The following is a 13,164-nucleotide window of genomic DNA, read 5'->3' on the forward strand; positions in this document are numbered from 1 at the left end:
TGAAATGGGACATTCTGCACAATGAGTACTTTTACTTCTGGTACTCTAAGTTTATTTTGATGCCGATACTTTTGTACTTTTACTCAAGTACATTTTGAATACGGGAGTATAATCGACATTGCAGTATTGATACTTTTACTTAAGTAAAGAAATGTAGTACTTTTTCCACCACTGCTGTTCTGTTCTATTCTATGTGGTTCTGTGCGCTGTAACAGAGGCTTGCCAGTGCGCATGTGCAACTCCTTGCTAGGGAAGAAAGGAACCATGTCTCTCTCGAGGTGAGCGGTGTGTCGGGGCCTGGGTTGTATTTTAGTATTATATACTTTAAATCACTTTAATTCAGTCCAAACCATATGTTGTAACGCATAAAATGTTTTTTTCATGATAGCCAATAACATAACTGGCGTTTCAGAAAGACTTGCCGGGCTCTCGTGTGACGTGTTGCTAAGCTAACGCTAGCCTAGCCCCGGCGGCGCTGCTAACGACTTAGCATAGGCTAACTTGCTTTTATAATACAATTCTTGTCAACAGTGTGTGTGGGGTTTAACATACATTCTCCAGAGACGTTTTTTGATAGTTAGTTACGGTTAGCTAGTGGTTAACTGACGTGTGTCTAAACAGCCACATTGAACGATATTGAAAGCTTTCGAACGTTTTAGTGGCTTAAGTCGGCTAACTTTAGGCCGGTAACAGGATAGGTGGGCAGACTGGGCACCAAGGAAGAGTGGCCACCTTGGCTATTTTTTTACAGAATATTTGAAAAATTGTCGAAAGTAAAGTGTCCATGATCAGAACATGCTTAAACATCCGACTATTAAGGTCTAATATTTCTACAATTGCTACAAAACCTGTATATCCAGTCGTTTTGGGGCATAAACAAGAAGCTGAAGGATAGAATTAAGTCTGATAATGATGTGCCGTGCATGTTCACATCATGTATACTTTACATTACTTAAGACCATTATTGTTTTGTAACATTTTGGACAAAATAGCCAATTTTACATCGAGGTGCCCAGATGTCCCTAGTGCCCACCTATCCTGTATCCCTTTAGGCCTAATACCAAATGAGATAGTGCTCTAATGTGTGTGTGTGTGTGTGTGTGTGTGTGTACAGCTTCTTACCAGCTCCGACCCAGCTGTCCCAGGACCAGTTGGAGGCAGAGGAGAGGCTTCGGGCCCAGAAGTCCTATTCCAATGCCCTGGTTTCATCCCGCCATGAACCTCCACCCTACGGGCACAGAAAAGGATGGATACCTCGTGCACTCGATGTAAATACTGTATATTCATGAGACTTTACAGGCCAAATGTATGTTATTAATTTGTGGAGACAATTAGTGAACATGATGAAAACCTAAATTTTTGATTGATTGAATGCTTTATTTTATTATTATTATTTATTTTGCATAACATTCCTTGATGGTGGATGAAGAATCCTTATTAACTACAGCACACCTTTACTTACAAAGTGCAAGATCAGAGTCAATGTCAACAGACAGGATAAATGATGACATAGAGTGCAAAGAAAACCGTTAAGTGCTACAAAGTAACTAGGATACCAGATACACATCAAACCTAGCATCTGTCTAAATAAACATTCTTATTATTTGTGTGAAAGTAAATAGTGTCAATCTAAATAACAACATAGTAGCAGTAATGGACTCACTGTGATGGCCTAACGTTAATTCTGAATGTAGAATGAATACCTCCCAAGGTCCCTGCAAGAAGGGGACGTTTTAACCTCCCCTGTTTTTTTACGTTTTGTGTTTATATAGGACTTTGGCGATGGAGGAGCCTTCCCAGAGATTCATGTGGCCCAGTTCCCCCAGGAGATGGGCAGGAAGAAAAAGACGTCAAATGCCCTGGCGGTGCAGGTGGACGCAGAGGGGAAAATCAAATATGATGCTATCGCTAGACAAGGACAGGGCAAAGAAAAGGTATGTTGTTGACAAAACAGTGCTGGCACAGATGTTGCTAGTACATGTTTTAATATTGGTTACAGGTCATGGGTCAACTCATGGGTCCACAAAAGAAATGGACCATAATTATGCATTCATCCACACACCCATCAAAAACATGTTGTCTATAGCTACTTTCAAGCAGAGATTGCTCAATGTTGGAGTGATGAAGAGCCACCATGTATGCTGGCTTGGTCAGCATGAATTAATGTATGTGTCTTATATAGCATGCCGTGTTGTGGAATCAGAGGGGTGCCACGTTACACAACAGCGTTTGATAGTGGTTGTCGGTGAACTCTACACAGTTATAACTATAGCCTACTCATTTATTAAAGAAAATACGACACAAAATGGACTAACAACGTATTCTACCGCGGTTACAGATGCTCTGATAATGAAGCATTTTCCTTCGCCAAGTGAAATAAAGGCTGTATTTCCAAATAGGCACTCATGCTTAAGTTGTATAAAACACTCGGTTGTTTAAAAACTCTTCATATTTTAATTTCATTCTCCTTTTCTGTTTCTCTCTGTCTCACGCGCACACACACGATGGCCTACACATTTATTTAGCAAAATCAAATCTCAAAGAGTGTTGTGAATTATGTCTGTTTCTAAAGAGTCTTATCTCTCTGCAGGTGATCTTCAGTAAGTACACAGACCTGCTTCCCAAGGAGGTCCTAAACGATGAAGCCCCAGAGCTGCAGAGGCCTGACGAGGAGTCTGTTAAAGATGTGAGATTTGATTTTTTTTTCTCAGTTTTGAACTTTGAATAGGCTGTTTTGAACTTTGGATAGGCTTAACCGTTTGACAATAACAACATCTTTAAAATAAAGGCAATGGGCTATGTAGAAAACATTCAGGGCATATCTGTCAGCACTAGCCTATATATGTCGTCATAGAGACCTAAACGTGTCATAGATACGGAGTCTGGCATCAGCGAACCCTTCCCAGAAACTCCATATATAGACATAACCGTTACGTCCAGGACTGACGTCATGGTCCCATATTTGGGCATAACTGACATAGGCAGCTCCATATATGGAGACGTCTGACACTATCTGACATCACTGTCGTGACATTAGGGCCGCAGCCAGCAGTATCGGTAGGGCAGTACCAGAGCGATCCCGAGAGACATTAACTACCTACACAGAGAGAAGCATCTAAGAGAATCCAGTAATAGTTGGTTAGCACAGCCTAAAGCATATTCTCGCAGTGGCTTTGGATCTGGTTAACGAGTCAGCCGATTATCAGTTTTAACAGGCTAGGTAGGTTACTACTATTACTACTACTATGCAGTTACGTTTTTAATGCCAGATTAGAGTGAAATTAGTTTTTATGTTTTTGAATCCAATATGTTTCTTGCCTGGAAATTGAGATGTGTCCTCTTGGTTATTTAGCTGACAGAGAAGACACGGCTTGCCCTGGAAAAGCAGGTGTCTCAGAAGATTGCTGCGGCCATGCCAGTGAGAGCCGCAGACAAACAGGCTCCTGCACAATACATCAGGTAGATATGTCTGCTCCTAATCAAACCGTTCAAAATAGCAGCTGACATCTTTATTATAGTTCAGTGACGATGGTAGGGATGTAACTTATACATGTAACTTATGCTGTGGTTATCAAGCAACAACGGTTCAGAACTTTTCCTTTTCCTGTAATACTTTTCCCATGCTATAAATTTACGTTAATTATTTTTATTTAAATGTTACAATGCTAATACATGAGTTTAAATGGAATGCACACAGACACGCACATAAGTTTCAATTCAATAAAGCAATTTCAGTTTTCTCTTTTTTTTAATAAAGCAAAATGCTTGTTTGTTATTTAATGGGTCATAGCACATGAAATGAAACGGAGGGGATTTATGCCGTTTAATACCACATGCTGTAGTATTTTGGTAAAAACCTTACTGTGAAATTCCATACGTTACATCCCTAGGTGACAGTTATAAAACGTACAGCTTTAAATTAAAAGAGCCAGGTGTGTGTATCAATAACCCTCAAACACCAATCCTATTCCAGTGCGCTATGTTGTCAGCAATTCTAGCCTTCACCTGAATATGGCAAGCAACCTACTCTAATCGGAATGAAAATGATTTTATCTGAAAAAACATCAAACATGTAAATAAGTAACGAAAACTGAATAGCTGAGTTTACAGTTTTGTTTTCTTTGTTTTTTTTCTTCCCTTCCTCAGATACACTCCATCCCAGCAAGGAGTGGCATTTAACTCGGGGGCCAAGCAGAGAGTCATTCGCATGGTGGAGATGCAGAAGGACCCAATGGAGCCTCCACGCTTCAAGTTCGTAAACATATCCCAGACCAGTCACACAATATCTAAACATCGTCACGCAATGAACAAATGCTGCCATTATGAACTTATTCATTTTTAATTATTTCAGAACAGTGAAGAATTTTATCCTTCATCACACGACCCATGCGATAATATAATTATCGTATTAAAAAAATATGTAATGTATTCAAAAAGTGTCATCCATCCAATAATTTCAAATATCGCTAATCTTCACGATTATTCTGTTTATTACCTTTTTTAATCATTGTGAAAAAAAACGTATTCCATAATTATTTTTTATAATTGACTAATCGATTAGTCTGATTAACCAATAAAGCACATTTTATACTTTGTCGTACAACAGTGTTGCACAACATAGCGAATATAGCTGATCTACACGGTTACAACACATCGCAAGCTTTCATTTCATCTTAAGGAATTTCACCTTCACACACATTACCCTTCCTTTGGAGTAGAGGGGGAAAAAACATCAACATCCCTGCTACTTACTGCCGTGTAACCAGCCGAGCATGGCAGTTTTGCGTTAAGAAGTTCTCCCCAGGGTCCTCCTCGGGATATTGTGACTAGAGCTGGGATGCTTTGATCGTTGAATAATTACCAGATCTTTGAATAACACACATCAAATTATAGAAAATGTGCCAGCTACATGAGACTGCTGCTTTTACAGCTTTTGTTTTGTGTGCCGTTTTACGTGCTTGGAATTGTAATCAACCAAGCTAATTGTGAGTGTTTTTTAGTGTTAACCTAATTGAACATATCCTATGTGACAAACGCCTCTTTGTTCCTGTGAGATTGGTTCTGATGAGGCACAATCTCACACTTTGCTATCAAATTCTCACATGAGTATTGAGTTTAATGGCCACATAATAATCACACCGTCCCTGGTTTGATTCCGAGCCAGGGACCTGTAATGCAGGTATGTCATCCCCTCCTCTGACCTAGCTTTCCTGTCTCTCTCCACTGTCTTAATCACATCATTTAGTTAAAATGTCATGAAAATTTATTTAAAACTAATATATACTGTGTGTGTGTGTGTGTGTGTGTGTGTGTGTTGCAGAATCAACAAGAAAATTCCCCGTGGACCACCATCCCCCCCTGCACCTGTCATGCACTCGCCAAGCAGAAAGGTACACTTTCAGTTTACAGAGAAAACGGATCCATATTTTCTACCTATTTCTTTGAACGTTATATCTTATTTTTAATTCATGTATTTGACCTTCATATTCAAACGTGAGGAGAACCTGAGATTATTGCAAGAAACCAAGAGGTTCAGTTTCATATTTGTTGATGGATAAAAGATATAAAGTGTGCATTAATAATGAAGGTTATGGGCTGCTGCAACCATAATACCGCAACAGTCCGCAGATCTGCTTTGTTGCATGTGCTTTCTCCTCAGCACCAGCAAATTCCCTGCCTCTCGCAACTCTGTCCTATCTCAAAAAGTGTACAATGCCTCAAAGATAAAAAATTAAAGTGAAAGTTGCCTACATCCGGCAGTAGCCAGTGAAGTCTGACTTCTCCATCTGTTGTTTTTTCAGATGACGGTCAAGGAACAGCAGGAGTGGAAGATTCCCCCTTGTATCTCCAACTGGAAGAACGCTAAGGTACAGAGACACCGCAGCCTGACTCCCCGCCCTCCTGGGGCATAGGGAGGGAATCAATCACTGCACACTGTCTAGTGTAAAGGGCAACGCTCATCGACTTTCAGTGCTATAACTAAACTTTAGTTTGCGCATGCATGTGTTTGGTGATGTGTGTGCGTGTGTATTTTTAGGGACACAAGTGTTGATTTTTAACCGCGTCACAAATTGTCTCTGGAGTTTAGGGAAAAGAAAGGTTATGCTCAATGTGCCAAAAGCGGCTTTATTTTGATTAATGAATTGGTGTGCTACCTTCCTCACGGTCTCTATTTAAATGTTTAAACTCTCTCTGTTTTTCCCTTGCAGGGTTACACCATCCCTCTTGACAAACGGTTGGCCGCAGACGGCCGGGGCCTTCAAACAGTTCACATTAATGAGAACTTTGCTAAGCTGGCTGAGGCATTGTACATCGCCGACAGAAAGGTATGGCGCTGTTGACGCCTGTGGATTTCTTTACATGGTGTCTTATAGTGATTTCAGAGGCACTATGACACACTTTACTTTCAAAATGATCTTAAAACTCAGCAATGACTCACTACATTCCTGTCAAACCGCCCGCTGCGGTTGAAAGAAGTTGTACACAATAACAGTATTACAGAAATCGAATTTCCTCACATCCAGGCTAATATTTGTGATTTTATAAATGTCACTACAAGTTATAGCCATTACAACATATCCATGTATTTGGCATACAGCGACTGTCTAGTGAGTTATTTAACCACTTAAGGCCTATTTTATACTTTGTTGTACGATGGCGTCATGCGGAGAAAGTAGCCTATCGACAAGCTGACGACGTGCCGTGACGAATAGAGCTTGTAGATATGCTATTTTAGCTCATTTTCAAACTTGTTTCTTTTAAAACGATTTTTTTACATTCTCGCCTGTAGTGACATTCCCAAAATATGCCAGGTTGAAAGTCCACCTCTGACTCTTTCTGTGTTGTGTTTGTTTGCGTAGGCCAGAGAAGCAGTGGAGATGCGTGCCCAGGTTGAGAAGAAGATGGCACAGAAGGAGAAGGAAAAGAAGGAGGAGAAACTGAGGGAGCTGGCCCAGATGGCCCGAGACCGCAGGGCGGGCATCAAAGGTCACGGGGACAAAGGTCAGTCCCAATCATATGTTTGTTTGTCTAAGTCTTTTTTTTTATTTTTAATTTTATTTTTATTTATTTTTGGTTCTAGTAGAGACACTAAACTAAGGGTTGCAATCTTGCGACACTACCCAGCAAGCACAGTCAGGACCCGGACCAATCAGTGACGTCTCGATTGGGGCTAGATCAAGTCAAACCAAGACAAGTCAGATCTGGCCCAGAATATCACCTGATTTCAACCAAAATTAATCCTGACCACAAAAACGTCATTTCCAGGACGTCATCTAAACACATTTCTCATCACCCAAAATTGCTGTCCAAATGTCCATATGATGTCCCGGTGATGACGTCCTGTAAATGACGTAAAGATCATCCCCATATGGGCTGTGATCTGGCCTAGTCCTGAACGTCACCGGGGTGATGACCGGGCGTCATCATGACGTCATTGTGCTTGCTGGGTAGGGTCTAGAGCCGTAATGGAAATGGTGACATTGCAGGTATGTGGGCGATGCATTATTTGGGCAGCTACAGTGTTTAAAACAAAAGATCTGTGAGCCTAGTCTATTTCCTTGTATGCCAATGTACTATCTTGTCCAGTAAAATGACTCTTTCTAGGGGCTAATTCCAGTGACTCAAGATTAAAAAAAAAATACAATTACTAAATAAATAAATAGAAAGAGAGCCAGCCTGCATGTCCTAATTTGTTAAAGTAACCATTTAGGCAGCTAAACAAAGTCACGTCCAGTATGCAAATGTGTGTTGGAACAGTGTGTACCAGAATTGTAGACAATGGCTGTAGGGGAGCTGAAACTAAGCAGGGAGTTGATGACTCTAGCTGTCAACTGTGTTTGCCATTCCTTTTATAAATCTCTCACTATGTCTCCTCCTCAAACCTCTTTTTATCTTCCTTGGTTTGACCACCATCATTCCTCGTTTCTCTCTCTTTTCATCTTAACCTACACTCCTCACCTTGTCCACTTTGTTGTCTTCCTATTCGCCTTCTCCTTCCTCCGTCACTTGCTTTCACTTGCCACACACCCCCTCCCTCTGCTCTCTCTCTCCATCTTCCCAACGCTTTCTCCACCTCCCACTGGGTGTGTACCTTTCTCCTTCACGCCCTCTTTATCTCTCCCTCCCCCCCTCTCTCTGTGTGCATTTCTCACCCCCTTATGTCATTTTCTCCTACCGCGCTTTACCTCCGTTTGTCGTTGTCCTCTCAGCAGGTGGTGAGGAGGGTGAGGCCAGGGAGCGTGACGAGATCCGCCATGACAGAAGGAAAGAGCGGCAGCATGACAGGAACATCGCCAGAGCCGCCCCCGATAAGAGGTAGCGGACACACATTTCTAACACCCCGTATATGAACTCCCCCTCAAACACACACACACACACAGACAGACGGACGGACCCATCGCTGCTGAATCATTCATGGCCGCTAGCAGTAATACCAAACAAACACAGCTGGACCCAGAACAGCACTCAGCCGTGAGCCCTTGTCTGAAATGATCCCTGGATTGTGTGTGTGTGTGTGTGTGTATATAGACAGTGTGAGTGTGCAAGGTTGTCAGTTGATGCAGTGTGGACTCCACAGGGGTGGGGGGGGGGGCACCAGAACGCTCATCACAATCAGAGTTTTATCTGTCGTAGGGAGGAGACCTCATTACCTCATGGCCTCCCACTTAACCTTGGAATATCAGTTTGTTCAAGGACGATTAGTCAAGATTTTAATCACTTTGTGAGACCACAGGGTGGAAATTAGCACAGCTTTGGAAAAATGCAGAAATTACTCTGTGAACCATTTGCTAAAATCTGCTGCCAGTTATTTTTCCATTCTGGTGTGCGCTGCAGGATTCCCCATAGTCGTTTTCTTTCTTGTCTCCACACATAATTCTTTTCTTACTAATGATCCTGGTTCATACTTACACAGCATCTGGAACACAGTCCCTTTTATCTAGAACTGTAGGTGTGTTCTCTTTTGTGTGTGTGTGTTAGTGTTGTTTGTACATCACATGTGTGTTCTCATTTGTCATTTCCCAGGTCAAAGCTGCAGAGGGACGGGGACAGGGACATCAGTGAGCAGATTGCCCTTGGAATGCCCAACCCACGGACATCCAGCGAGGCCCAGTACGACCAGAGACTGTTCAACCAGAGCAAGGTCAGAAGAACACGCATACAGTCACACATGCACTGGTACCACCTCGCAATTCAAACACTGCAGTTAAAATGCTAGCCAAGTGCAGACAGAAGCTACGGCTTATGAGATCTTCTTTTAGTTGTGCGCTCGATGTTGGAGTCGCAGGTTTGTGACTCAAAGATAGCCGGTTCGAATCCCTGGACCATTTTAGGAATTGAACAAGGCAAGCATCCCTTTCCTCAGCAATCACTATTGAAATGGCCTTGAGCAAGGCTTAACTGCTCCAGTAGTGGAGGACTGTGGGATGTACCAGACATCTCCCAGGTGTGACTGTTGGAGCTGTGAAGTAGGGCGTTGCGGTGAAAGAGCGCTAGCGCTCAGTCGACTTTCTCTGGATAAATACAATATAATAACATTACTTTTTCCTCTCCAGGGTATGGACAGTGGTTTTGCTGGCGGCGAGGATGAGACGTACAACGTGTACGACCAGCCATTCCGTGGCGGCAGAGACATGGCCCAGAACATCTACCGGCCCAGCAGGAACGTGGACAAAGATGCATACGCAGATGACTTCGACACACTCATGCACAACAACAGGTACCATCATGGATTTTTCATACATGTCATTTATCAAGCTGCTATCAGGAATGTGAGTGTTTTTTCTTTGGATCAGTGGGACCATTATCCAAGTTGCTCTTAACCACCTTGTTCATGTTTCCTCAAGAGGAAAACAATATTATATTGAGGTCTTGGTTTCATTTCAAGACGACCAGGCAAGAGTGCACACGATGATGGCTCAGCAAGAGCTCTGGTCCTCCAGGGCGATGGAGCCACACTCTACTGACCGAGCATAGCTTGCCCCTTATGTTTAGTTGTCAAGTTTGACATTGCGAGGCTGCATGCGGTCTGCGTGGCCACATGCCCGCACATGAAGATCACTGCATACTATTCTCAGAGGTGTTAACTCATCCGTTCCAGGGAATACGTTAACATTTTGAATCTATCAGTCTTTGAGGTCTTCTTTGTGGTCTCTGGCCTCTTGCCATTCTGCTTCCCGTTGACCCAGAAGCAGCCTCTTAGCAGGCCGGTTAACTTGTGACTTCTGGTATCCAAAAAGAAGAGGCTTTATTTTATTTTTTTTGCATTGGTACAGGACAAGTGAAAATATGTTGGTTCCTTAATGTGTTTCCAAATAAACCGCAGGAAGAAAATCATGGTATGGTGATATAGAATGGTAGTATTCCATGATTGGTAGTCTTAGATTAGATTTTTGCGTTTAACCAAAAGTCTGTACTGCTCTCATTATGATAGTCTTAATTTGTTTGAGTCCAATACATTAGTAAATTCTGCAAAGTCAGCTTTAACAAGCCATGTGGGAGTCAGCAGTGCAACTCTTTTCTTATTGTTATCTTTTTTGCTCAGTTTGTTTTCCAGTACTTCTGTGAAAAGTATTGAAATGAAAAGTATTTGCATCAACTGAAATTCTAAACGTCAGCATATTCCTTTATGATTAGTCAAATTACCTTCCCATCAAGAAGAGTAGCTAGATATGTCTGAAGATATCTCTTAGTTTCTCTTTTGTCTTATCCCTTTGTTTACCAAATCCCTGTGAATAAATGTTTACCTATTAAGACATGATCACTATAGGGATGCTAGGGTAAATGTGGTTTATGAGGAGACACATATTTTACACAAATGTCAAGGTTTAGTCGCCCTGATAAAACACTATTGATGATAGCCCTATGTATAAAGCTATACTTATATTAAAAACCACAATATCTTTATGCCCTCTCATGACTTTATTAGACAAAAAGGTAGACAATACACCACGAGCATGACAGGACATAGGGCACAGCATAGCCCAACATAACAATACAATAAAGACAGAAACGCAAAAGAAAAAGAGAAATCATAAAAGACTTCACACCAAATACAATCATCACAATATTGCTGCCAACAACCTCACTCCCATATAGAGCTCTACCATTTGCATCCATCCCCTGCCTCCCAATTAGTATGGCAACTAACTGACATCCTCCGTCACTCCAATACACAAGACATTAAGCCCTATATATATCCCCTATATATGGTGCTAAGGGCAGCCATGCTTCTACAAATTAGAAAGGTACCCCGTAGAACATATGACAGTCTCATGACTTCCAATATCAGCTTTATGGTCCCTGTTGTGAAAGTTTTTCATAATGTTGTCCATCGGCGTGAAACTGGCAGACAGCACAGTGCGTCAATGTAGTAGACAAGTTACCCACCTCGCCATGTTGCCACTTAACTGAACAATTGCCTTTTCTTGATTGCTTGCTCTTGTTGATTGTTGTCACTTTGTGTCACCGGTGAGGGCCTTTAAAAACTAAAATCTGTTTTCCGCATCTTCTGGCAGTATCAGCATAGAATTCACTATTAAGCGACACAGATCATTTAGTTATGTAACCCTCTTACCTGCTACTTTGGCTGGTAGGCTTGCCTCCACCGTTTCAGTAGTGCTCACACGATCTGCACTCCTAGGTTAATTAGTTTGTGTGCATACCATGTTGTTACACATTACATTGCAGGACAGAATCCAAATGATGACACGTCATCACGTTGTTTTCCTCTTTTCTTCTGTCCCCTCCCCCCCAGGTTTGTTCCTGACAAGGAGTTCTCAGGAGGTGACCCCAGCCAGCGACGGGAGGGGCCTGTGGCCTTCGAGGAGGATCCCTTCGGCCTGGACAAGTTCTTGGAAGAGGCTAAGCAGCACGGAGGCTCCAAGAGGCCCTCCACCAGCGGCCGCTCCAAGGACGATTACCACGATAAGAAGCGCCGGAAGGAGTGATGTGGTTGGGCACCGAGTGTGGCCAGGGAAAGGAAGGGCGGTCGACGAGGTCCAAGAGAGTGGATGGGTGTCTTGTTGGCTCACAGTGAGAGGGGTGCTGTCGAGGTGTGGGAGTCCCTTTTTAGCAATATTGTGTTTGTATATACAGTATGCTTATCTTTTTTCTTTCTTTTTTTTCAGTTTAGAGGAAAGCTTCATGTTTTTGTTTCCCCTTTCTGTTTCAGCTTTTTTTCTGCTCCATTCCGTTCAAAATGTGGACTTATGATAAAAAAGATGGTTGGAGGTAATGAAATGAGAGATGTGTGTGTGTGAGAAAGATCTGCTTCCATCAGAAAGACCACCTTATTTTTTATTATGTTTTTTTCCTGTACAATTCAACCACAATGTAGTTTCAGATGTGGGTAGTGCTATTTGGCCCTGTGCCCTGGAAATATAGACATTTCATGTTTGTTTTGATATCAAAGGAAATTAGGAGAGATTTTTTGCCCCCCTTTCACCTCCTTCACAATGTCCTGTTGCTTATGAGCCAACAGTGTTTATTTATTGTGTATGTGAGCAATGTTGATCTCCGTATTTGATATCCCATGTACAGCAACATATTCCTGTAACTTTCTCTTGTTTGATCTTGACATTAAACGGGACACAACCATAATTTTGCAGTTGGTACTAGAAGCCAACCAGCTCTATATTTCTTGTACAGTACTACCAAAATAAATTTCATATAGCGTGAGAAGGAATTCATTGTTTGTATTTCCTGTGACATTTTCATCCAAGGGAGCATCAAGTTGGATTTTGAGTGAAAAGATATATATATATTCCACCATCTAATTCGGCCCACTACAAGAGTGCTGCTTGAAGTTTGAGAACTCCTCATAGTCCATTAGTTGTGTAATTTGTTATATTTTGCGGCTGAGTATTTTTTCACCCCCATTTTAATCACTTCCTGAGTAATGTGTTCCATTTACATAGATGATTAAATACCCAAAGTGTATTCAGAGAAGCCATCAATTACTAAGCATGGAATACTGACATCTTCAGGAGAAACACACTCTGAGATTTATGTGATGATTAGAACCAAACTGGTGGCAGTAATTACTATTAATCATGATCTATGTATTCTGACAATCTTACTTTCCTGGTCTCCAAAACTAATCAACATGGCATTACACAGTCCAGCAGACTTACGGATCTCTGCATAATTCCATCTCTCACTCAT

At 41.8% G+C, this 13,164-nt stretch overlaps 1 protein-coding gene across 1 annotated transcript; it reads left to right on the forward strand.

Annotated features, from left to right (window-relative positions):
* The first annotated feature begins 223 nt into the window (after positions 1–223).
* snw1 (SNW domain containing 1) lies at positions 224–12,685 on the forward strand. The gene is made up of 14 exons (XM_080453381.1): positions 224–278; positions 1,115–1,268; positions 1,773–1,934; positions 2,591–2,686; positions 3,353–3,459; positions 4,147–4,251; positions 5,321–5,390; positions 5,802–5,867; positions 6,210–6,326; positions 6,861–7,002; positions 8,211–8,316; positions 9,025–9,142; positions 9,555–9,718; positions 11,756–12,685. Exons 1-14 carry the CDS (start codon positions 232–234, stop codon positions 11,946–11,948), a joined length of 1,647 nt encoding a protein of 548 aa, XP_080309507.1. The 5' UTR covers positions 224–231; the 3' UTR covers positions 11,949–12,685.
* The last annotated feature ends 479 nt before the right edge of the window (positions 12,686–13,164 follow it).

Source organism: Gymnoscopelus braueri (genome assembly GCF_963280865.1).
Source record: "Gymnoscopelus braueri genome assembly, chromosome: 16".
Classification (NCBI taxonomy): domain Eukaryota; kingdom Metazoa; phylum Chordata; class Actinopteri; order Myctophiformes; family Myctophidae; genus Gymnoscopelus; species Gymnoscopelus braueri.